The sequence below is a fragment of the Chaetodon auriga genome, chromosome 24, assembly GCF_051107435.1.
Source record: "Chaetodon auriga isolate fChaAug3 chromosome 24, fChaAug3.hap1, whole genome shotgun sequence".
In the NCBI taxonomy this organism is placed as follows: domain Eukaryota; kingdom Metazoa; phylum Chordata; class Actinopteri; order Chaetodontiformes; family Chaetodontidae; genus Chaetodon; species Chaetodon auriga.
Genome location: NC_135097.1, coordinates 8589380 through 8615463, shown reverse-complemented (window position 1 = coordinate 8615463; position 26084 = coordinate 8589380). Strand labels below are relative to the sequence as shown.

The following is a 26084-nucleotide window of genomic DNA, read 5'->3' as shown; positions in this document are numbered from 1 at the left end:
CGGCCGTGCTAAAATCTGATTGGATGTTGGAGGGCTCCGAGGCGTGGGTGTGTTCACACACGCGAATGTCAAACATTTATTTTTCGCCGGCCAAATTATTTTCAGTGGTGGGTGAGACCCACTCGATCGAGATACCATGGATGAACCGAAAATTAAGCTTGAGTAAAAGTAGATCAAACATGACTGTAGTGACTCATTATCGAATCAATAATGTAACCACAGTTCCGGGATTTTACCTGAAGATAGAAGACATTCTCACAGTGACAGATGGATCAATCCTAAAGCACACAAAGTGTTCTGCAAAGCAGTGATTTGACTGGAGGCACTGGAGTCGATCTAACCCGGTAAATATTGAAGTTATTTGCTTTGAGGGGTCTGATTTGTGCTTACAGAGAGCACAGATTTGTTCAGAAAAAAAAATGCAGCCTTGCACTGCACGATCAAAGCCAGTCTGTCACAGTAACCTACTTCACGAGTGCCGCACCACCGTGAGAATCCAAGTTGCATTTTTTCCTCTCACCCTAACTTGATTGTGCCGGAGAAATGATTTCAGTAGACGTCACTCATCTGCATAGGGAGTAAAATGCAACCATCCTGCAAGGCTTTTTGCGCCCTGAAACGTTCTCTATCCTCGCCGTGTGATAAAAGGACCTACTAATTGCTGCATAACCGAAACTACAAACATGGAAGGTACAGTTTGCATGTAGTGTCATCCCAAAATATATATTTATATCCACAGATAGGAGACACATCTGGGTTGCAAACTGTCCAAGATGGATGCAGCGCCGCTGTGCGCAGGGATGCACGGCGGAGCGGCGGCAGGGTATCTTTGAATGCCCATCATCCCCGCGGTTTCGCTTCCATTTATGCCTCCGTATTGTCAGTGTCATTTTTTTTTTCCACCTTTTGCAGGAGTAGGATGTTACTAGCATCCGCCGTAGTGGTATGGGAATGGCTGAACGAGCACGGACGCTGGCGGCCCTACAGCCCGGCTGTCTGTCATCACATCGAGGCAGTCATCCGGAGCGACCCGCGGTGTGGTAGTGTCGTCCTCGGCCAGGTGGACTCTCGCCTCTCGCCCTACATCATCGATTTGCATTCCATGCACCAGTTCCGACAAGACACAGGTGAGAAGCAGAGAGGAGCGGAAGAGACACACGGCGGAGGGTGGAACGGTGTAGCCGGGCCTGAGGTGGAGGCCTTTTTATCGCTCATGTGTGCCTACTTTATCTTTGCAAGCCTTTCTGTTGATTCTGCTCCAGAAGTTGGTGCCTCGGTGGGAGTAATTTGCTGCAAAGTGGCTTCTTATTTCTGCAGCAATGGCAACAACACCATTGTTTGTTTGTTTTTTATTATTTCGTTTTAGATCCACATATCTAGTCTCCCTGCATTCAGTCACATATCATTTAGAGGATTGCAGAACAAGGAGAAGATGCTGTGTGAAAGGTGTCAGTGCAGAAGTGAGTCATTCTGTGTTTGTGTGTAGCACATAGACCACAGTAGCAGATGAAGTGTAGAGCCACAGCCACAGACACAGAAAACACATTTACTGCAGACGCTGTCATCAATACCGCTGTCTTTTATGGCAGAATTTGGACAGGAGAGGTCATCTTTCGCCAGTCAAATATTCAGAGGCAAGACGAGGAGTGCGGGACAAAGCGGGGAATTGTCAGTTGTCTAATTTTGGCAGAGACCCCAACATTTTCCTTTTTTCTCAACATTGGCTGACAAAAGCCTTTGTGCAGCTTGTTTTCCAAACCCAGCAGAAGCTGAAATGGGGGTGGGGGGGGCAGGCAGGGTGCCCCGGTCTAAATAGGAGACAGGGAGGAGGAGGAGAGGGGGAGGAATTTCAGGAGTCTAAGGTCATTGATAAAATGGGGTCGATGGGAGCAGGTTGTATGAATGAACTCCTCTGTTGTCTTGTTAAATGTCTCGTCTTGCTGTGCCGCACAGACTGTATGGCACAAACTCTGAAGAATTATTTATGTTCTTTTTCTCAGAGATGTTTTGCTGTATGTTTGATCCTGCTGCCTGTATTTCAGAGGCTTAATTGCACTGCGTACTGTGTATTTCAACAGTAAAATGCACATGTAAAGTGATTTTCACACTTCTGATAAAACTGCCTGATAATCCCAAACAGGCTTCATCTCCCACTTTGAGATCAAAGTCGCCGTCCTTTGCACCCCTTTGTGTTTCAGACGCAGGATGTGATATGTGAGGGATTTACAGTATGAAGACTCTGTAGAGTTTCTCTGGACACCCTGGGAAAGCAAACACAGCCAGCTTTGGGTTGGATCAAGGCTGCCAGCCAATCAGAATTCAGAACATCATGTGCTGTTACCAGGGGCAACCTGTTTGCCCAAATTCTTAGTGAGCAAACACAGACATGTTGAATTTGTTAGGGTTGCAATCTACTTGTCCACAGCAAATAGTACGACAGTCAGTCACTTAGCTCCTACTGCAAATACCTCTCACCACCGAGCGGCATGGTAGTTGCTGAAATGGAGAAAAAAGATGCTCAAACTTTATAGTTTCTCAGTAGAAGTCTCGCACATGTCTAGCAATTTCCTCTGAAAAGCAGCAAATCTGTCTTTTCATGGAAATAGACCAAATGCAACATGACTGTATTAATATTATGGCACCTTGTCAAAATCTTAATAATGTCCTTGAATCTTTTGCCATGTTGTGACCCCTAATCCCCGCCTCAGGTACCCTTCGACCGGTGCGACGTAGCTTCTACGACCCCACGTCAGCGCCCGGCCAGGGCTGGTTGTGGGAGTGGGAGAACGACGCTGGCAGTTGGACGGCGTACGACACGGAGGTGGGCATCGCCATCCAGGCGGCACGCGATCGTCAGCAGCCCTGGCTGGACCTGGCACCGCTGGGTTTCTGCTACCTCATTGACTTCGAAAGCATGACCCAAATCAACGGGCAGACGCAGCGCTGCAGACGCATCCAGCGCCGCTCCGACCTGGCTTACCCGTTGGTGTCCGGGCCCCTGCCCAAATCCCACCACGCCTGGGGGCCCATGTCCATGCCCAGCCATGGAGGACTGCTCGGTGTGGATGTATCTGGAGTGGGAACGGGGATAAGGATGAGCAACAGTGGGACCGGAAACGGGAGTGCGTACCCCAGTGGGGCGCTCCCTGCCTCGGCCATCACCTCCTTGGGGCAGCCTTGCGCCTGTCAGCAGTGTATGTTGGTGCTAAGTGTCAAAGCGGGCGCCATGTCGACCGCTCATACTCTGGGTCGGAGGCCGCCACAGACCAAGCCACCCAGTCCCAAAATCAGCAGCCACCCTGTCCCAGGAGGCTCGTACTCACTGACCCTCCCTCGGCCTCCTACCCTGTCACGATCATTCTCCCCCCACAGGACGTCCATAGTTGGGGCGACAGGTGGCTTCAGTGTAGGTGGTATGGGTGGTCCGGGGGGCATAGGTATCGTCGGTGGTAGTGGTGTTGGCGGTGCCAGCCTTGGCTTTGGAGGAGGCTTCACCCATTCTCTTTCCCTCCTTGGCTCAGCCACTGCCGCCCTCTCCATCTCCTCCACCCGTCCCCCTCCTCCACCTCTCCCCCCTCCTCCACCGCCTCCTCCTCCACCCTCCACCACACACTCATCTGCTGCCATCTCTCCCCCTCACCCCTCCACCTCGTCCTCCCTGTCTGCTTCCTGCTCCGCCCCTACAGTGCCCGCTCCAGGCCCTCCTCTCATCTCCACGGCTGCCTCCACCTGCACGCCCTCGCCTTCCGCCCGAGTCCTGGGTCCAGTGTCTTCATCTGGTGCTGCTGCCTGTGCGGCCCCTCTGCCGCCCCGGTCCAGCCTAGCGGGGCTGAGCCGACCTGCACTGCAGCGTATCGCCATGGCTCAGTCACGTGCCCTTATCGCCTCTGGGTGAGTAGACGATCATCAAGGTTCTTTAATGTAAGAATAGATGAGGAAACTGAGAGTAAAGTGTATGGATTTCCAATAGAGCATACATAAGCAAGATTTGGAGTCCAACTGCCAGGCAACTGAATTAGACACTTTTTTATGCAATTATCAAATTAACAGTGGATAAAAAGGTCATGTGTAATGTAAAACAGGTCACTCCTATTGACAAACCCACAGAGAATTACCACCCGACTCAGCAGTTCCTCCTCAGTTTAAAGACCGTTTTACCGACTTTCAGCTCATTGTTTTGGTTTTCTGACCCACAAATTATCTGTTTTGGTTCAGTCACACTACTGTCAACCTCATTTCAAGCACACAGCTGATTTTATTAAAGAAAAAAGATGAAATTCTGCTATAAAAAGTATATAAGCAGTGGGATACTATCAAATGGGGCCATGATGGTGGATATGTTAATAGAGTTTGAATGCCAGCTGGTTGAGGACATTATAAGGGCCACTTCTTCTTTAATGTTTGATGTGATGTTCACGTAACATCTCCACAGAGGCTACGCACCTCATCAATATACTGTGTGTGAAACAAAATGAGACCAACTGAACGGGATAGGTAAGAAAATCAGTGTAGACAGGAACTTCTCATTTGTCTCATTCCCTCACTCCGCCGTGTCTGACATCAGCGCTCATTAGCATTCATGAGCCTTTAATCTTTGTGACAAAGTCCATCAGGCTCGTTCACGTCCGTGGAAAAACAATGAGGAGCATTCACACCGAGCAGGGCGAGCTCACATTCCAGATATTTGTCGTGCAACCACTTAGTGATGAATTTCTGAACACACACACACACACACACATACACACACACACACACACTCACACTCATACACAGAGTTTGTGTAAAGTTTACATGCAAACAGTTGGGGGCTTGGGCCTCAACAAATCAGAAAAGACTGGAAATACTCTGTGTGTGTGTGTGTGTGTGTGTGTGTGTGTGTGTGTGTGTGTGTGTGTGTGTGTGTGTGGGGTTGTGTGTGTGTGTGTGTGTGAGCACTCAGACTGGCAACTGCAGCAACCATCCACTATCTGGATAACTTTGCTGATTAAAACCTTGAGCACCCTCAAATCTGAAACATGGGCTGCCATAAAAAAGACATGGCCATGAGTTTTATTGAGCAAACCACATCTGGAGCACGTCTGTAACATCTGGGATGTTGACACTGTTGGAGAATAGAGAATTAAAGGCTTGACGTTTTGTTCTCCTCGTTGAGTTTGTGCACAGTTTCATTGCAGATTGTCCCAAAGCTGAGGGGACCTGATGGCAAAAGCATGGTTATCTTAAGATTTAAGATGACTTTGGAGCAGCCAGAAAGGCCCCACCTGAGGATCTAAGGCTGAGAACTGGCTCAGATGGGGTCAACAGTTCTGGAGCTAGACCCAGATGTGCATTAAATCTTAAAATCAAGTCTAAACTGAACACAGAACCAATGGAGAGAAGATATCTAAATATTAATTTTAGCTGGAATAGTGGAAGCAGAAAATTAGCATGCTAATATAACTAATGCTAATATTAACATTAAAAATGCATTTATTTTTTTTTATTTCTTTTGGATTTTTGACCTTCACTGGACCAGAAGTAGTTCAATATCCAAGTGTGATTAAAAAAGCATATAAAAACCATATAGACACAAATGAATTATTGTTATTGTTATCATTTTTTTAAAAGTCTTCCACAATCTGTCACCGATGAGCTGAAACAGTCGGAAAGAGACAGTTTACAAGAGTAAACTTGAGATCTGCAAGAACTTGAGATTTGTTTGTGTGAGTCATTTAACACCCAAAGACTCAGTGTGTGACCATGTGGTCTCGAGGTGTTAAATGTTGTCAGTGGCAGTGAATGCTAATGCATGAGGGGAGTCACAGTAACCGGGTGTCACAGCCAGAGGGCGCTGGTTCGCGTGATGTCTGTGGTCAGTGCTCAGAGGTTCACTGACTGCTGGATCAGGTCCATGGCTGTTTCTTCATGATTTTTTCATCCCGCTCTGATCCTGTTTGTTGTGAGCATGCGACAAACTTAAGCATCTACATGTCATCATATTCCAGTGATAACCTTTGTTTTTGTAACACAGAGACGTTTCTGAGGCGCTCTGGATTTCACTTTGTCGTGCAGTTGCCTCAAACACAACATGCAAGAAGATTTATTCATTATTCAAGCACACATAGTAACTTTGTGCTCAACTGCAGGCCTGCGTGGATTTGGCTGCTTGTGCTGTGATTAAACTTTGAAAAATGAGCACATGCTGAGGATATTTTCTCTGTGAGCCAACGCAGCGTTGCCCCAACAGAGCACCCCGGCTCTGCGAATCCTCGCATTAACAATCCAGCTAAGCTTCAGATTAATTCCAAATACCACAGGCTTAATATTCTTGCTTCGGTAATCTCTGTATTTTGTGTCAGGTGAGCTGTGTGACTGACTGACCCATTCATTCAACATATCAGGTGAGAGCACCTGCTGCTGTGGTAAAACCGCCTACGTCACAGATCAGGAGCCTCACCAGCCTGGGTTTCCCTCTGCTGTTCTCTCCTTCTCCGTCTTCTTAGCTCAGTCTCCACTTAGCGCTCCTGCTGTCGTCATCTTATTGCTTCATGCAGCAGTGGATGAAAACGCCTCCTCTGTTTGATTTTTATCATTTGAATCTACAAGTAATGTCAGATTCAGGTATTAACACAGAAATCAAAAACTGTGCTTGTTATTTTGGTCAAATCAAGGCAAAAACTCACTCAGTAATCGTCCTATTCCTATATTCAGTAGCCTCCGGTGTTAAGGCCTCAAAAGGCAGCCATCCCTTTAGTTTGATGGCCTGAGTTGAGCTAAATGCTCTGCTTTGTTCACCAGCTAGCTGCTAACTGTATCTGCCTGCTGTTTGGTGCTGAGCAGCCAGTGCACAGTGGGTTTTTAGAGGATTTTTAGATCCCGTTTTCATCTGCCTGCTGCGACTGGAAACGATACTAATGAGAGCAGTGACAGCGGAAAACATCAAAACATTAAAGCTGCAAAGCAGAAAATCAAAACCATGGGCTGAAAGATGCATAAAGGCTCCGTAGAGCTGAGGGGAACTGAAGTCAGGTGATCATTCTTTGGTGGTTCGTCACGATGAGCGACCCCTTTCCCATTACACACAACCATTAGATCCTCTGCAGATATTCAAATATTTATTGGTGCAGCTTTAAGGCAACATCGGTGGTGCACCTGGGACATGCACTGACAACCTTTGGAAGTTGTTATCTAAACCTTTCAGCTACAAATGGAATAATTTAGTTAGCATGGAATTGGCTCACAAAAATCTACCTAAGATACATTTTTTAATTGCAGCGTGGTGGACTAAAACATAAAAATGTATTTAGCAAAAGTAGATTTGTAACTAATTCTAACGCTTGTTTCACAGCTGGAAAAAAGGAAGTACAAGATACAGAATATAGCAACCTTAAAAACTTATACTACATGCAAATTCTCTTGGGACACAAATAAGTGACGAAATGAGGAAGCGAGATCGAAAGTCTGTGCCTCTCCATCCCCTGGTGGAGCGGTGGTTTGGTTAAATATGTCAGTCTAGTCTGCCTGACTCATTGATCCTTTATCTGACTGAGGTTTGTGCAAGTTCCGATCTTTGACCTCGACCATAACTGTGAAGTATCAGCAGCCTCACTGTGCTGCGCATTGATTAATCCATGACGCTGTCCGTGGTGCTGAAGCAGCAGACGGATTCGTAGCTGTACCTTTCTGTCGCTTTCATCTTGGATCTATAATATTCTCTGAACTATATACTATAAATACTCAATTCTACACTGTACTGCAGCCCACATACTCCATAGAGTAGTGTCACCTTCATGATCAGAGTGACAGTTAATGAATACTGGTGTTGATACAGTTGACAGTCACTGTGCTGTTAGCATTCGTTGATAGCAGCATATATTTTTCCCAGTCGGGTTGCTGAGTCCATTGTTAGCATTTTGCGTATATGTTACACCGTTGAGACAGTTTCCCTGCAGTGAAATGGAGCAGACGGTTTCTAAAGGAGGTGCCACAGATCATCACTGTGACGAGAGTTGCCTTAAATCCGCACACCTGTTGTGGTCCTTTCTCCTGACGCTGCACCGGGTTTGTTTTCCGCGAGCGTGTCGCCGCCGCAAAACCCACATTTCATCGTTTGTGGCTGAGCAGAGGTTTGCCTCGTGCTTCCAGGGTTTATTTCTCAATCAGACTTGATTTCAGGTGTGAGCTTCTATGTGCTAAGTGCGCATAGATGAGTGTTTGCCTGTGTGTGTGTGTGTGTGTGTGTTGCCATATGCTGCCGCTTGTGTGCCTCCATGGTCCAGCGGTCCAGATGGAGGCTGCTCTAATGCCACTAGATTAGCCGGGATCAGAGAAACGTGACAAGCTGACACTCCTGTTGTTTCCCAACCTTTCTCTGCTTTCTCCGACCTTCCATTAATCTTTTTTTTTTTTTTATCATATCGCTCATGTTTCCCTGCCTACAAATGTCCATCAGCTTATTTGGCCAGCCAGCGTGTTTTCCTGCTTTGTGAATCACGTAAGGCACGTACACGGGAAGCTAACACGTCAGCTCGGACGCTTTGTTTGTTGGTAAACAAACAGATATAGTAACAGAGTACAGCGTGAGCAGATTATTCAGGTACAGGAAATGTTCCATGGTAAGTTCCTCTGTGTCATTGCTGAATTATTTATAAGGACACAGAGACTCTTCCAACAAGTGAAAACAGTGCAGAAATACACAAAAAGCTTCTACTTCAACTTACATACCGGCCTGTATTACTTTATTTTTACTCCAACGAACAAAATTAGAGCAACAGGATTAGATTTCCCATATATGATTGCTGATTACTGCGCCACCGTCTGAATTTTAATCACCTGGAAATATGCTTATCCAAAAAAATCCACCCTCTGATGCGAATATCACGATCAGAAAGAGCACCCTGCTACTCTTCATGTAACGTTTAGGTAGAGACCTGATATATGGTGAAATATCTAAATACTGTGCATGTGTGTAAAAGCAGTATGATGGGATGTATAATGCAGTTGCAGAAGAGTTGAGAACACAATAAAAAACAAATGATATTATATATTTTATTTTTAGTTTTCCCATTTCACGAATCGAGAGCAAAGACTGAAAGGCAAGAATGACGAAAAATAGAATAAAGGGCAGATTAAATAGATGCATTAATTAATTCAATGAACAGGTAAAAGTGACCACAGTGAGTTCAGAGGACAAAATCAATGGATTGATTCACGTGACACAGTGAAGGGATAAAATCCTCCTGCCTGGACCGAAGATCAGGGTCTTTAGCAGACAGGTGTAAAATCATTGCCGTGCCTACGTATTAGTATACAGTCATATGTGCTGGAGTCTGTCAACCTTATGGCAGCCCGGTGGCATGACGTGGTAGCTGACAGGTAATCCCCGCGTGACGGATCTCTGGCCTACAACCAGAGTTTAGTCAACAGATGGAAGCAGGTGGATTAGTCCTATAAAAGAGGGACGGGGACCTGACACCTGCACAGCAAGCAGAGGAAGAGAGTGACAGGGACAGAGACACTGACCTGCGACGCAACAACTGGACATTATTGCTGGAATATCTTGACGTGTTCAAGCAGGAAAAATGACTATTATCAAAACGGGCAGACCGTAAGTACACACCTGTGACTGGACTGTACATACATGTGTTTCAGCCGTTCATGAGCAGAGATACAGCACAGCCATAGTTAAGGATGGTTTGACATTTTAGTAGAATAAGGGCACGTGTGTTGCTGTCATAGCAGACCTCTCCATTGTCTTGATGTGTGGACTCAAAAAGGACAAATGCCTCAAACTTCCTGACTTCAGATCGTCTGATAGTAATCTTGTTGTCGGTAGTAAGGTAAATAATCTTGGACATTTCATTACAGAGCAAATGACAGATGAGGATGAACATTTACAGGCAGTGCCTCGAGATGATACGCACAAGCAAACATTCTCCCATGCAAGTGTAGTGTGTGCACAGATGGAGTGAAGATGTGTCTGTGCAGAGCATATTGCACACCACTTTGTACTGCACACAAAACAAGCTTACAGAGACTTCAGCGACGCCATGAATCATCGCTACAGTTATCTGTGTGTAAGACATTAATGTATTTTTGTATCTAATTTATTCTATGTAACAGCACCTGTCTGAAATGAAGTTTGAATTGAATTCTGCCGACATACGCGTCCTAATCATAAGCCTTACATAGCAGGAAGCCCTAAATGGCAATTAGAGGACAGTATGTCAAGTCGTGACGAGCAGCGTCTGCTTGTTTCTCTGCATGACTCAGCAAAAGCTCCTTAACCTACTGACATTAGGTGAGCTGTAAGATGACATATGGTGTGTCCGGCTACGTGACATTCCACCTGTTGGCAGGTGACTGATGAGATCCAAATGCCATGAACATGGGCTGAGGTGACCGGGCCACGTCTGGTCTTAGTGTGTGAGTGACGTGTGGACTAATAAGAGTTTGTTTTCTTGTGTTTCAGAGTGCCAACAGTTCCAGTGAAGAACCTGAATGGATCGAGCCCTGTGCACCCTGCACTAGCAGGTAAACACGCTGATGCAAACAATTTCTTTTTCATTATACGCAAATTGATCAGAAAGCTTTTATTTGAAAGATTAAGATTGCTGAAGTTTAAGATTGCAGATGTATTGATGAATTGCTTTAGAGACTTTGAAGAGGTTTGTTGAATTTGTTGTATTTTCCAGCTCTTTAAATAAACTGATGTCAGTGGTTTGCTGCCCTGTAGACCACACAGCTAATGAAATCTAGCCACTTGTTTAACTGCTATTTAAGTAAATCCACTGACCAGCTTTCATGAGTGGGTTTAATAGATGATTCTCTGGATAAGAGCTCCTCCCCACGTAGTGTCTCACATCACCCCTCTGCTGGCTGTTTCCAGGCATTACAGGCATCCTGATGAGCGCAGCAGGACTTCCTGTCTGCCTGACTCGCCCTCCCAAGCTGGTGCTTCATCCTCCACCTGTTAGCAAGAGTGACATCAAGCCTGTCCCCGGCCTGGGCCACTGCTGCCGCAAGACCACTAAGAAGCAGGCCCGCAAAGGTGGGTTTGATGATGCGTGTGCGCGTGCTTTTGTTTATGCAGTCATACCTATCATGTGCAATTTGGTCATAAACAGACCATCATACCGTGTGTTTTCAATCTTGCAGGCAAAACCCCTGAAGAGGTGGTGAAGAGGTACCTTCAGAAAGTCCGCAATCCCCCAGAGGAGGTGGGTTCAGTCAAATAAAAGCACAACCAAAGGCCTAAATACAGGCTAGGTCGGGGGTTTATTACCTTATCTGGAATGACCTCCTGTTCAATCATTACTCAACTTGAACATTGTTTAAAAGTCTGTATAAACCATTTAACCATTGCAATATCTACTGCTACAACAGTAAATAAAAAACATGTTTAAAACAGTGCATATCAGATTGGGCAAGTCATGAATCGTACCTGTCCTCCCATCTCAGGACTGCACCATCTGCATGGAGGCCCTGGCCGGACCCTCAGGCTACAAAGGCCCCGGTGTGGGTGGCATCTCCCGCGCTGAGTCGGTGGGCCGCCTGGCGCAGTGTGGTCACCAGTACCACCTCCAGTGCCTCGTTGCTATGTATAATAATGGCAACAAGGACGGCAGCCTGCAGTGTCCCACCTGCAAGACCATCTACGGAGTCAAGACCGGCAACCAGCCCCCAGGCAAGATGGAGTACCACGTCATCCCCCACTCGCTACCCGGACACCCAGACTGCAAAACCATCCGGATCATTTACAACATCCCTCCTGGCATCCAGGTAAAGTCAGGTTACCAGTGTACCAATGTGCAGCACACTAGCTTCTAACACGTGAACACAGGAAATGGTCTTGGCTTTGAACTTCCATCTTTCTGTTTAGGGCCCAGAGCACCCAAATCCAGGCAAACCCTTCACTGCCCGCGGGTTCCCCAGACACTGCTACCTCCCTGACAGCGAGAAGGGACGCAAGGTAAACGAGAACTCTTCTCTCTGTCTAACTACATGTGTGGTTTCAAGCTTGGGTGACTGGATTTTGTTGATAAAGTGTCATCTTTTCTCTTTTAATCTCAGGTTCTGAGGCTTCTGCTGGTAGCGTGGGACCGCCGGCTCATTTTCTCCGTGGGTACATCCAGCACCACCGGCGAGTCTGATACAGTCATCTGGAACGAGGTGCACCACAAGACGGAGTTCGGCTCCAACCTGACCGGCCACGGATACCCCGACCCCGGCCACTTGGACAACGTCCTCGAGGAGCTCAAGGCTCAGGGCATCACTGAGGAGGAGTGTCTACCCAGAGACTGAACAGACATTCAAGACACTGAAGACACGAGACACCCGGCTGGAGTGTAAACGCAATCCTGGGACAGGATCCGCAGCTGGGTGGACGAATGATTCTGAAAATCTGATCAAATAAACACGAGAACTTTGACCACCAGAGATGGAAAACAACTTCAAAACTCTTTACAGGAACGTTAACAGAATTTGTTTCGGCAGAATTTGCTGTAAACAAAATCTCTCTTACGACTGCATGAGTCAGTTTCGATACGTGGGAAATCATTTTTTCTCCTGATACAGTGTCAAGATGGCAGATGTTATTCAGTGAGACATTTGAGACCACTGTGCACATACAAGTCAGTGTTAGATTTAAAAAAAAAAATCATTTATACTGTGAGACTTCATATCAAGAATGTAACTTAAGTGAATTTTGCTGAATTGATGAAGTGTTTACCACGACGACTACTGCTGCTGCTGTGTGGAACAGAACCCTGAAGAAAAGAAGTGAGGTCTGTAAGTTTGTTGAAGTGTCGTTAGTCCACAAGCAGAAATAACTTGTCACTGCAGATAAATATTTCAAGTGTATAACTGGATATCTGAGCATGAATATTTGCTGACCTCTAGTGGTACTTTTCCAGAACTACATTCCTTTTTAGGTTTGATTTTTATTAAATTGTATTGTTGTATATTATGAATACCTGATATATGATACGATATTGTTTCCATTCTGTCATGTTTTTATATTTTTACTTTACATTTTGTTTTATATGGTGTGTTTCTTTGCATTGTTTTTTTGGGTGTGTCGTGACAAACTGACATGTGGGCTGAGGTGAGGATTAGCTGCTGGTGTACCAGAGTTTGCCTGACACTTTATCTGCCATTCACCAGCCCCCCTTTTCTTTAAAACAAAATCATTTTCAGCATTTTGTATTTGTTCACAAACTGACATTCCTTTATTGTTCTGCCCTCAGAGCATGGGTGCATTTAATAGCTTTCTATGTCTTCTTGTATCTGCGTTAATGTTACGGACTGATAGAGGAGAAGCTACTATGGATTATACCATTCCCCCCCAGGAGGAGTAAATTCCCCAAAAGCTAGGATTGGACCTCCTGCCTGAGCTCAGATTTGCACAGAGCTTTCTACTTAGTATCAAACTGAACCGGACAGCTTGTATCTACTGTATTTTGTGTAGGACACACACACCAGCCTCAAATGCTCTACTCACACTACAAACTGTGGTCATCGGTCGTTTTTGTCATGTTTGGTTTTTGCCATGAGCAGGTGCAGAAGACTATCTCTCGTTGTGGATCCAGCTTTGGCCAAAGTGGTCCAGTCGGTTTGCATTCGGTCCATTGTGGACCGGTTTATTATGAGGTCTGTTAGATGAGTTGTACAACAGTATGTGCTGACATACTAATGTAGGCCAACATTAAAAGCATTTATACTTTATGATACTTTATGTATGCACTGTACTGTATGTATGTGTTTTATGTGCACAAATTTGCATTAAACGTTTTTCTAAGGTTCAAAGAAAAGTCCATTATTTTATGTAGTGTTGACTGTGTCATTTGTATTTGAGTGCATTGGGACGGCTTTTATTACGTTAAGATGTGTAACTTTTGATAAACAGCAAACACTGAGGCCACAAGTGACACACACAAGATGAATGCTAAAACATAACAGCAGCACAAGTAGTGTCAAAAGTTACGTAGGCGTGCTTTAAGGACCGTTTAAGACCTGAACCCATGAACGCTGACTGTGACAACATACATCAAAAAATGTAACTGCAGTCTTATTCTGTATGTCTGCCTTGTATTTACATGATTTCATTTATTGAACCCTAAAATGTGCTGTGTTTGCAGAAAGTTTTCAGACCGGTTCACTTGTTGCACACTTTATAGTCTTGTAGATTTCATGTAAAATGGATAAAAACGATCTATCACCTATCGTGACAAAACAACAACAGGCTTCGTTCTTCTTTGAACTGAGAGTGGAGTTTCACTTTAAAACAGGTTGTACTGGTATTTTAGATGGTTTAGTTTACTCTGCAAGTGCTTCCTTTTTAAGATGATGATACTAATCTTAATCCTACAAATATTGGTCAGATAATTTGAAATCTTTTGTGTGACTACAATTTTGACATTTTCTTCTATTGTGAGCATGATTAGAAATATATGAAAGGTTCCTGGTGGATAGACCGGGGTAGTCTTGTTGTCATATGCTCAGATTTTACAGTGTAGCTACATTTTTATAGATATCCCACTGTACTGACTTCTACTTCTAAACATGGTGTGAGTGGCGCATGACCAGTTTATCTCTAGATTAGTCTGGCCCCTGGATTAGGAGTCTGGATTACTTCTACTTTAATGAATGAAAAATTGGACAGAGATAATTAATCACAATTATAGTGGACCCCAGCAAGAGGATTCACTCACGATATCAGTCACAACGCTGCAAAATGAACAAGTTAGCAAAGAGGTATATGTGAACTCATGCACAAAAGCCCAATCGCATTTCTTCACTGGAGGCAACAGTGAAGAAAACACCCAAAAAACCCTTTAACATCAACTTTCATTCACTGCTCCAGTTCTGCAACGGCAGAGCTTAACATTTGTCGTAAGTGACAGATGTGATGGATTGAGCAAAGCTGCCAATTTGCGGTATAAAAATGCACCGGCCGCCTGTCAGGTTACTGAGCAGCAGATGGGTTAAGGGTCTAATCAGGCCAGAACTGCGTTAAGCCGGACTGACAGCAACTAGTGGCACAAACGAAGATGAAGCGAGGACGGATGACTTGTACTAATGCATTCCTGCCCTTTTCAGACGGCGTAAGTAAACATGAAGAGACAAAGCAGGAGGCAAAATGCTGCAGAGAAAGAGTTTCACTGTCTGTCTTTGTGTGACTGAGTGTGGCTTTGGTGCTCAAATATTCCTGAAAGAGACATGTGAGCAGAGAGGGAGGTAGAGAGAGCAAGAGACAAGGGGGGAAAAAAATGCACATAAAATGGTAGATTAGGAGAAGTGGCCAGTGGGAGATCCTCCCCTTGCTGAGACCTGAGCGGGGGAGGGGTCTCCGACTGGTCAGAGAAATCCTTCCTGCAGGGGTCCATTGTCTACAACCCACAGCTATGAATAGAAAGCTGATTACAGCCATCAGCATTCTGTATCCTGTTGCGGGGGTGCCCATGGTTGATCACTACATGTTGCCATTTTGTCTCATGTCTCCCCTCGTCGTTATTTCCACCTAAAGCATCTGATAGACTTTCAGTGAAAGGCTTTCGCTCGCCTTTTAGATCCAAACTGCATGCTGGAACTGTTTCCCTCTCTTCCACATGAAGCAAATCCTCCCTCTCCTCATCTCAAACTGACTTGTCTATTATTAAAAGCTTTTAAATGGAGCAGCGTGTTGGCAGACTACCAAATCCAAAGCCTTGTTGCCAGGGAAACATATATCCGTGGTCTCGCCTCTTCTTTTCTCCCCCCTCCCCAGAGGCTCATATTTCAAACCTGTCAGCAGTCTCATGCTCTCACACTACCGCCTTTCAGCTAAAAGCTTTTTGTGCTGCCAGTGGAGCAGTATGGAGGAGAAAGGGGAGCAGATGGGAGTGGTTAGAGGAGAGGGAGGGAAAATGAAGGGCCTCCCTCACTGTTGCCAGGGCAACTTGATGTCACAGTGACATCACACACCGCTAAAAGCTTTTAACCGGATTCCTCTCCTGCCTTAGGCCCCATTTTGAGTCCTCTTTCAGCTAGGCTATAGGGGGAAGGGCACAGGCAGGACGGTGTGTGTGCCTTCTCGCATGTATCAGTCCCTCACTGCAGCTTCAACACAGCTCTTAGGCAGTAAAAGACTTTCAAATTCAACCTCTAAAGATCCTTTTTCTGCAAGCACAGCCTGCACAGGCCAAGAGAACCATTTCAAAAATGGCAGCAGAGGAGGGTTTCAGCTACCTAATGCCAGGCCACAGTGAGAAACACAGACGGGCCCCGAACTGGACCGACGGCGAAATGAAAGCCCTCCTGTACGTGTGGGAGGAACACCACAACGAACTGAAAATGAGCAAGAGGAACGCAAAGGTTTACGAGAAGATGTCCCAGAGGTTTTTCCAGCTGACCGGGGAGCAGCGTTTCAAAGAGGAGATCAAGATGAAAATCACCAACATGTCTTTTCAGTACAGGCAAGTGCACCAGATTCAAATGTCCAATCAGAGTTACGAGCGCGAACTCCAGCTGCTGCATGACTTTAAATGTCTGTCTTTGATCTCACAGGCGGCTGAAATCCACAGTGACTGAAAGTGGGGAGACACCGGACTGGCCTTATTATAAACCCATCGAGAAGATCCTCTCCAAGCCGCTGGAGAACGGGCGGGTGAACTCTTTGGAGTTCCAGGCCTCCGCTGCAGGCCCCTCCACTTCCTCCCAGTCTACAGACAACCTGGTGCCCCTGTCGGAGGAGGGGATGATGGGATTCCTGCCAGAGTACACAGGCTCCTCAGATGAGATGGAGATAAAACAAGAGCTGGACTCTTTGAGCTCCGACAGTGAACGCACACAGGGCTCCAGGTAACAGGAACGGGACACATGTTGTGTGGGTGTGTGTATATGTGTATATCACTGATAAAGGTAATGACAGGCTGATTAACGGACCTTTGTATTCTATTGTTTGAAGGAGGGAATCAACCAAAGTTGTTCCTTTTCAATAAGTTGAAATACTGGCTCCGTTACTCTGGCATGTTGTTATTACCTGTATTTCGCATTGTATGTGTTGTGTGTATTTTACAACACTATCTTCAGGAAATATGAAGGAAAAACATAAGAGTTGTTAGTGATTACCTTGAACTGAATATAATTTAATGAACATGTGATTTGTTTAACTAAGTTTAGCACAGGCTAAGCTGAATCTGGCTCTCTTCTGTCAACTGTGTGGTTTAGTGTTTGGTTTGGTGTTTCACTGTATTTTGTAGGAGCTGCAGATTTTACACATATATGACACAGGTAAAGGGTAAATTTAGCTTTTGCCAAAGCTAATTGGTTAGCTAATTGGAAAGCTCTTGCTTTAGCTGAGCAGTTGACTGGTTTGCTTTTAATTTTGCTTAAATCTGATCTTAACTAAATGTTTGCTTAATGTGCAGTTACTACACTGTAGAGTTACATCAGTGCATGTTCAATTAGTTTATTCTGTATTTCTCATTCCTTTTAAAATACCTCTGAGACTTTAGTTGTGTGATTTCTGGCTTTGGGGGAGAATTGCTGATGTTAACAAATTACAGACTGATCTCTTATCACAATGCACTGTCGGCTCTAAAAGGTCCATTCTCTGTTCTCCAGCTCTCACCCAACTTCAGCCAGGAAAAGGCATGCTAACAGGCACCTGTCCATAAAGAAAAAGAAACTTCGGGTGATGCAGGCCATGTTACAGCAGCAAAAGAGGTCGAGCCGGGCCATAGAAGAGATGTGCAGGGAGGTCCGTCGAGCCGTGCACCAACAGAACCTCCTCCAGGTCCAGTGTCTGCAGCTGCAGGACCGTATGATGAACCTTATGGAGAAGATGATCCAGCCCACATCAGCATCATGGGGTCAGAGTGGGGTCAAAGATCCAGGAAAGCCATGAAGTGTGAGGGGTTATGGCTGTCCGGGAGAGATCGTGGTCTTGCCACACTTATAGCCTCGTTGAAGCAAAGATATAAAAGTATATTTATTATGGATTTCAGTTTAACATTGAACATTGTTCAGGTTTATCGTGTTGCATATGTCAAAGTACATCACTCGTAAAGAGAGGTACAAAAGTATGCTGTTATGATCATCAGCCTGAACACCTTTACAAGATGACCATGTTAATTGTCATAATGACATGTGCTGGTACTTTAACATCGACTGCAATCATGCTCCAATCTGAGTTTTCATTGTGAGGATTATTGCAACAGATCCTCCTTCCTTGATAATTTGTCAAGTACCCTATTAAAATCACTGTGGGAACAACAGCCTTGCAAAAACAGACTTATCTTGTCATTTTACATGTCACATTATTTCACTGTGCCAAGATAATTACAGGTTGGGAAGGTTTGATGCCAAAACAGGGCAATTTGTAGCATTTTAAAGCAGAACTTGAGGCAATAATCACTGCTGTTATTGAAGTGATAGGAAAGGAGCTCTTATAAATGGCATCATAACCAATACAAACTGCAACCCTCAGACAGGTGCTTTTTGTGCTCAATAGCAGTACACATGAAGGCATATTTCCTGCTATTAGCTGACATAACTATTCAAGGTGAACCTCATTTAGATGCAATAAATAATTAAGTCCATTAACTCCTTATTCCGTTCATATCCAGCAACTTTGGATTGTGTGTCTCTGTGACCACACAGATTGGCTCTCTGCCCGACTATGGACTGTGACAACAAACAAATAAGGTAGACAGTGTCTAAATTTAGGTGGCATTGTGCTTTTAGGAATAGATAGTAATGAAACTTCATGACTGAAACATAAAAACCAAATCTTCCCTTTGTGATCTCAGTACTTTAATATGTAAAGATGTCCTGTTCTTATTTGCATTTCTGCTAAATAAAACAACACACAGTCTGCAATAATTTCTTGTGTTTTATTGATACTGCTGGGTTATTATTAAAATGCAAAACAGACAGAAGGTATGGCCCGATAGAGCCAAACTCTTAAGGTCTTTGCCTTTCAGCCTATTTTAAGAGGATTTGGAGAAACTGGGGATTAAGTTAGTTTCGTCACACTCTACACCAACTCCATGGAAGTCGCTGCTTCATGGAAATGAAAATGCAATAGTGTTTGTTCAAGATGTATACCTATTGCTACCTATTATGTTGATTTTGCCAAATGAATAAATAAATAAATTACATTAGGCTGTTTATCTGTATTAATATAGTGCCATATTATCATATTACTATTCCCTCTCATCAGCAAATGTAGGATGCACATGTGTAAGAAAACCATGTGACAGTGTGTGTAACCGTTGCAGCCCTTTGACCAGAGGGCTATTGTTTACAGACCAAGCAGTAAGGTGCTTCCGCTCCAGTGTGGAGGAGACAGGGGTCGACCTACATGCAAAGTGTTTGAAGGATCCTGCAGTGATTGCAAAATCATACGGGTAAGACTTACAACTTCTATACATATATTTTAGTTATATTGAGAACTTATTGCCTTTGGATGTGTTGTTTTTAATGTTAAATTTAACGTGCTGCTTCGTCAGAAGTTTCCGGGATGGTTACAGAGCTTACAGCGTGGTTTTAAGGCCACTCTTTCTGTATTTAAGCGGTGCTGCTTATTTTAAAAAATTAGACTTTTAAATTTGGTTTACTTTAGCGCAAAATACACAGCGTCAACCGCCGTCAATATCAGCCAATAGCGTCAGTCCATTCGTTTGAATATTGAACATGACAGGCGTTGTGATTGGCCAGAATGACTCGTCACATGTTCCAGAGACGTTACGCCGTCATGGTTACAATGAAAGACGCTTTGTAACCTCCGCGAGCGAGTGAATGGAGGGTGGTGCTCTCGCGCGTTGCCATATGGACTAGTGAATCACGGCAGGAAATTTCGTTTTGAGTCATTTAAAAAATGGACGTGTAATGAGAAAAATGTAAACTTCCGGGCTCGTAGCAGCGTGAATGTAAACACAGTGGGAGCTTTTTGTGGAACTTTTCACCCCTGGAAAAGGTAATGTCAAAAGTTGACCGTAAGAAAACCTCGCTGTGGTGATATTTTCGGATATATGCACGAATGTAACACCGAACTAACTTGTTAAAAAACTAACAGGCAAAGCTAGACAAAATCCTAGCGGATTCGTCAGGTGGTTCCGGTGTTTACATGTTTAACTTGTGTGGTGAGTCGAGTGTTGGAACATTTAAAAACAGTGGTTGACCGAAACCGAAGAGTTGGGTTGCCATTTAAAGTGTTGTTGGTAAATGGGGAGCCAGCTGGCACTCTGTTTTGGGGGAGTGGGTGAAGGGGGAGTAATTTGCAAGCTGTGTTTGGACATAAAAGCTGTGTGCGTCTTACCCCTGACAGATAATTGCTAAAATAAGATCGATAGCAGCGTTTTACTTGTCTTATAATGTGTTTTAGTAAGAGTAAAAAACTTACCGCTTATTTTTTGTGTAAAGTGTTTTGTAGTTTTGTTTTTAACAAATATCACAAGAAAAGTATGTATTGTTCAAAGTATAAGAGAATAGCTTCATATGAGTAATAAACTGTCTGATCTAGAGCTGAAATGATCTTTTTTTGGGGGGGATTTTTGAATTGACACAGAGTTTGGCAGATTAATCAGTGATGAAAAAAAAAAGAGTGTTTTAGTGCTTTAAAAACATGGCTCCCTGAAAGCTGATGAGCAACTGAATTATCATGCAAAAAAAACTGCTTTTCAGTTTTGTTTCTCCCTGTTTTTGCCCACTTGGTGTAACTGTAGGATGACAACAACACAATAGTGTTGGCAACCTGCAAGTGTCTCGGTTCCCACGCACTGGATCTCACAGCAGCCGACAACAAAGATGAGGATACAGGGACAGCCTGAGGGTGCAAGGAGGCGCCTGGATTTAAATGCAATCGGTGATCTCAGGGGTGTGGAGGTCATCCGTGGTCGGACAGGATATGGCTTCACTATTTCGGGACAGAGGCCGTGTCTGTTGAGTGGCATCCTGGAAGGAAGCCCTGCTGATCTGGTGGGACTCAAACAGGGGGATCACATCATGGCCATCAATGGAACTGACGTGTCCACCGCTTTGCACGAGACTGTGGTGCAGTTGATTGGCAGCTGCAAAGGACCTTTGCGAATGGTGGTGCGTGCCGAAGGCCGAATCATGGGGAACCCCATCCTTAACGATGCAAAGTTTGGGATAGGCCACAAAAGTGGTATTTTCCAAAAAGCAGGTGTTCTCCGCACTATCTCGCATGATTCAAGCAATTCCTCCTTTAATTCAAGTCATGCTATCACCACCAAACAGAGGCCCGTGTCAGAACCTGATATGTCGCACTGGTCACAACACTGGAACTCTTTAGCTGAGCAGCCAAAGGAGGTAACGTCTAGAGTGGGGGACACTGACTCTGTGTTTACAGACACAGATGAAGCTAATCCAGACTGGAGTGTTTTAAACATGACCTTGGTGGTGGGCTACCTGAGCTCCACAGAGCTGATTTTAAACACTACGGAGTCAGAGGAGGACTGTTTAAAAGCCATTCGGGAGCGAATACGACAGTTGGGAACAGAGCAGAATACTCATACCCTGGTGATGATGAAGATCATGTTTGACTGTGTCCGACTTTGTGACGACACAGGAGCTGTTTTGGCAGCCTTTCCTGCTGAGAACCTGGTTTTAGGAGCCGTGTGTGCTGAAGACCCACGTTTTTTTTGCCTGGTCACTACGGCACATATAATCAATGGCCGTGTACCTGAGGATGATCCTCTACGTGCTTCCTGCCATGTTTTCTTCATCGACCCAGAGCTGGGACACCACGAGGACCACATAGGCATTGCTGGACGCTTTGGCTTTGACTGCACTCCAGATCCAGATGCCTTGGGCTGCCTGGAATTCCCCCAGACTCCCCCAGATGTTCTTCACTTTGTCACAGTCCTGTATAGTGACATGGGAGAAGCTGTGGAGAGGCTTCGAGCCAAACTGGACATGGAGGCTCAGCAGCAAGCCAAGGAGAATGACAGCACTGGCAAACAAGGCAGTGCCAGCAGCAATGGGGACAGTGGAATTGGAAATGCATCCCCCCCTGAGGAGAGAGCGGACAGGGATTTCCCTTCTGCAATCCAAAACCACCCTGGGGCCCACCTCCCCAGCTGTCCATGGGATTATCCTCCGACTAAAGACCTCACCCCAATAAACCTCTCCAAGAATGGCCAAAAACTTAATCCAGAAAACAGTGCCAGCATACATTCCCTTTCAGAGTCGCTACCTGGCCCTGATTGTCTTACTAGTTTTTATGGAGGTCCTCCACCCAGACTCGAGTTCCAGTTTAAGCCCCCACCACCTCCTCTGCCTTTGGATAAAATAACAAACTTATTTGGAGAGTCTCTCAGAGGTAGCCAAAGGTGGTTCTCAAAACCAAAGTGGCCAAAAGCCCAAAATAGCAATCCTGAGCCTCAGGTGACGCCCAACAACAATTGGTCCTCCAGCGTTAGCCTGAGCAACCTGCCTCCCCCCATGAGCCAGATCCCCTCAGACAGGTACCGGTCAACAGAGGTCATGATGCTCCCTCCCAGAGAGGAATGGACCAAAAGGTTTCTTGAACAGAGAGAGAAACAGCGGAAAGATGGCAGCACCAAAAATGTGAGTACTTTTAATTTTCACATACCTGCAGCACATTTCTCATAGTAGTAGATGCTCTCTTTGCTCTGTTAATCGGGGTGGTCAGGTCACACAGGTGATCTGTCATCTGTGGTCTTGGCAAGCAACTTACTAAAACAGTAGCAATGGCTACTTATTACTGTTACCGGGTGTTTTTTTTTTTTTTTTTTGATCATTTTATTTTTAGAAGCAAAGACAAAGATGAGAGAGTTCTGCCAAATACACATGCATGCATGCATCATGTCCTGTTTATCATCAGGTGATTCCTTGGGTGAGCGAGACCACATGGATGGGTCTAAATTCTGATTTAAATAAACATTGGCTGGTCTGTCAATGGCATTTTACTGATATGCAACATAAAAAAGGGAAAAACAATTAAAAATACAGCAGCAGACACTCTGCCATCTTAGCTGTACTTTCAATATGTAAAAAATTACAGATTACAACTTTAAAGTTCTGAGTATAGGTGAAAACTCCTTACTCCTTGCTATTTGCCTTTCCTTAAAACTTGAGTTGAGAATGTGAGTAACATTTTTTAGATACATCCTTGCTTTTGCTGATGTATATACAGTACTGTTGCAAAGTCAAGTGGTCATAAGAAATCCTTGCACACAGTTATATAGTTCCTTTGTAAGCACAGGCATACTGAGACAAGCGCATCTGTTTCTGTACCTCATTCATGTTTAACACAGCGACACAGGAAGTATTAAATGGTCACATGGAGTTGAGTTTCCAGACACTGAGGGGGTGTTAGTAAGCCTGTTTTTGGTGGCGCTTAAATGAAATACAATACCACTATTTCAACAGTCAATTGGTGCTGAGTGTGAATTGAACTCAGAAAGCACCTGTTGTCAGTCAATGATGTCATTGTCATAAATGTGTGGAGAGGAGGAAACTGATTTTTTTTAATGCTGCTGTTCTCATTGCCCACAAGATGGCTCTGTGTATCCATGTAGGCCCGGAAATGAAGGAAATCAGTGATGTGTTTGAGGTATTGTGTGTCTGAATTAGTTACTCTCAGCAGTCAGTTCGCATGAATGTGAATGTGTTTTTGGTAAGTGGATATAAATAAAAATCCTTATGTGTATTGGATAATGTTCAGAAGTTTCTGAACTTCCATTTACAGTAGTTATTGGTGCTTTCAACCTTATTTAAGCAAATATTTTGCTGTGTTTATTGTTCTTTGTCCCCCACCTTGCATTTGATTAGAAAGACAACAGTCTTGCACAGGAAGCCAGGCAAAATTACAGGTTAGAGCCCATGCCATGCTGCAGTAATTATCTGCAATCCTTGAACTCTCATTCAAACATTAGACACAGCCATTCCAATCATAGGAACAGGGATGGCTGGGTAAAGTGCATTATCTTTTCTGAAGTGATAGGCACAAAGCCTTGATCTTCTCTTATGATGTTTTCGACAGATATTGAACTTAGTGCCTCTGTTTCTGTACTTCTGTACTCAGGGTTGTAGTCATTCAGGTTAACTTTATATGGCCACTCTGCATGTTGTCAGAGAGGACTGTGTGTCATTACCCCAATTATATGAACATTCAGAAGCTTCAGCAGAGAAATCTATCAAATTTGTAGAAAATCTGATATTTTGAGACTCAAAAAAACTTCTGACTTTGGTAGTCTTGTAACAGTATAATTTTCTCTGACACTCCATGAGTAACAGTCATCTTTGTGTGTTTTCAGCTTACTTTTTAAAAACTTAAGTAGATGAAAACATGTGAGTGATGATCACTGGTATGAAAACAACATCGCCAATAAAATGTAATGTAATCAAAAAGATTTGAACTGAATTATAGTAACATGGTCCCAAGTATTGTTGGCTGACAGTGTACTAATTCACACAGGGATATTAAAGACAAAACTGGTAACCAGAATGAAATACAAATAATAATAATAATAAAGGATAACGGTGGTGATTATGCTATCAGCAGCACTGGTCTTTGTGTCTTGGCTCATTCGTTTCTCTGTTCTCACAGGGCTCTAGGTTTTGGGGTATGGGTGTTGTCCGTGCCTCTAAACGCCGCTCTGCCAAGCGTCTCAGCCTGGCACGATCACTGGATGACCTTGAGGTAGGCACCAGGTTTTTTTCTGTTGTATCCCTGTATACAGAATATCCTTCACTAATGTAGACATTCAGTTGAACCACCTCCCTTTCTCATTCTACTCCCCTCTCAGCTCTTTTTTAACCTTTCATTTCCGTTGCCTTGAACTCTGCATGTGCTGCTACACTTGTGGCACGAGGGAGCTCACAAAGTGGTCTTTGTGTGGGCCGGAGCCCCGGTCCTGTTTGTTTGGCCTCGCTAATGAGCACTGCTGCACGACTGAATATCGTCCTCACATTTTCTGGTATTAATGTTACTGAGGAACACTCTTCTCCCATGGTCTGTGCGTGCATGCATGCATTACTCATGCACACTGATTCACATTCACAAAAACACATGCACGCTGTTCCTACATCTCATAATTGCTCTGCGAGCACATGAAGAGACACAAAAACAAACCAAAAAGTGGCATACTGGGTTGTACATCTAGCCGCGCATTAGTCACAGTGATACACAGACACACCCGCAGACCACACATTGTACGCAAAGGGGCACACCACAGCTCCCCTCAGGACTGTCCCAACACACACTAAAGAGTACTGTTGTTGAAACGCTCCAGGTTCTGCCCCAGATGAACAGCCACAGGATTAAAGATGACTATAAAAGGATATGACAGCAGCACAGTGTCTGCTTGCATAGCACAACTTGTATGCTTTCTTTCATTGTTGATTTATTGTAATCACTGGTCCACAGTATGCTAATGTTCTCAAACAACAGACCCTCCCCCTCTTATCCTTACTTTATGTTCAAATTGCAAGCAACTAAGCTGGGTTACTTTGTTTTGACTAGCTCTTGGCATTGTGTCTTGTGAGTTACAAAAGTTGTAAATCATGGATTTTTGTTTTGTTTCTGAGCTTCGAGTCAGCTCATGTGCAGAGATGCCCCGACCATTTGTCCATTAGTTTTTTTGATGTGTTTCATTACATTTAGTTGCTATGGTTATGGCTTCCCGGTAGTTGCAAATTGGCTTGCATCTAGCAAGCGTAATATTACTTATTTGATTAGCTAGTTCATCATCATCCCTTACGACTGGTGCAGCTGTTTTTGATGCATAGCTATGAGGCATTTATTACCAATCTCTGTTGAGTCTAAAATGTAGAGAACTGAGAAGCTTCAGGCTGCTGTAATCAGTTTTCTATTTTACACTTCCTAGGTGCAACTATTTTTCATGGAACAAAATAACATTGGCTGGATACTAGAAAGCCGGATGCTTTCACACTTGTATCAGTGTGTTAAGTTCTCTTTCTAACACCTTGAGTTTGCTTTGTTGCACAATGTTTTGTGCGACTGTAATACCTGGACTTCAGACCTCTATCAGGAGCTGCTGTGACACCAACAGAAAGAGACCGGGTCAGGCTGGTCTAATATGTTGGAACTGTCAGTACTGTCAAAAAACACT

At 44.4% G+C, this 26084-nt stretch overlaps 3 protein-coding genes across 4 annotated transcripts in view; all 3 read left to right on the top strand.

Annotated features, from left to right (window-relative positions):
• The first annotated feature begins 92 nt into the window (after nt 1-92).
• On the top strand, nt 93-13790 carry dtx4a (deltex 4, E3 ubiquitin ligase a). 2 transcript variants are annotated; one of them, XM_076725121.1, is made up of 9 exons: nt 93-344; nt 913-1127; nt 2709-3891; nt 10451-10512; nt 10868-11029; nt 11137-11198; nt 11440-11760; nt 11861-11950; nt 12052-13790. In XM_076725121.1, the coding sequence occupies exons 2-9, from the start codon at nt 920-922 to the stop codon at nt 12280-12282; spliced, it is 2319 nt and encodes a 772-aa protein (XP_076581236.1). In that variant the 5' UTR covers nt 93-344; nt 913-919; the 3' UTR covers nt 12283-13790. The 2 variants fall into 2 exon arrangements, with proteins under 2 accessions (XP_076581236.1, XP_076581235.1); XM_076725120.1 differs by lacking the exon at nt 93-344 and adding an exon at nt 504-690.
• A 1994-nt stretch (nt 13791-15784) lies between these two features.
• On the top strand, nt 15785-18841 carry msantd1 (Myb/SANT-like DNA-binding domain containing 1). Its single transcript, XM_076725283.1, has 3 exons — nt 15785-16433; nt 16525-16818; nt 17584-18841. The coding sequence occupies exons 1-3, from the start codon at nt 16180-16182 to the stop codon at nt 17864-17866; spliced, it is 831 nt and encodes a 276-aa protein (XP_076581398.1). The 5' UTR covers nt 15785-16179; the 3' UTR covers nt 17867-18841.
• Nucleotides 18842-20769: 1928 nt separating this feature from the next.
• The window catches only part of LOC143316932 (regulator of G-protein signaling 12-like), a 37427-nt gene continuing 32112 nt past the window's right edge, over nt 20770-26084 (top strand). Inside the window, exons 1-2 of the mRNA XM_076724774.1 lie at nt 20770-22554; nt 24560-24652. Of these exons, the coding sequence (XP_076580889.1) occupies nt 20770-22554; nt 24560-24652 (1878 nt within the window). The remainder of the gene's footprint in view (nt 22555-24559; nt 24653-26084) is intronic.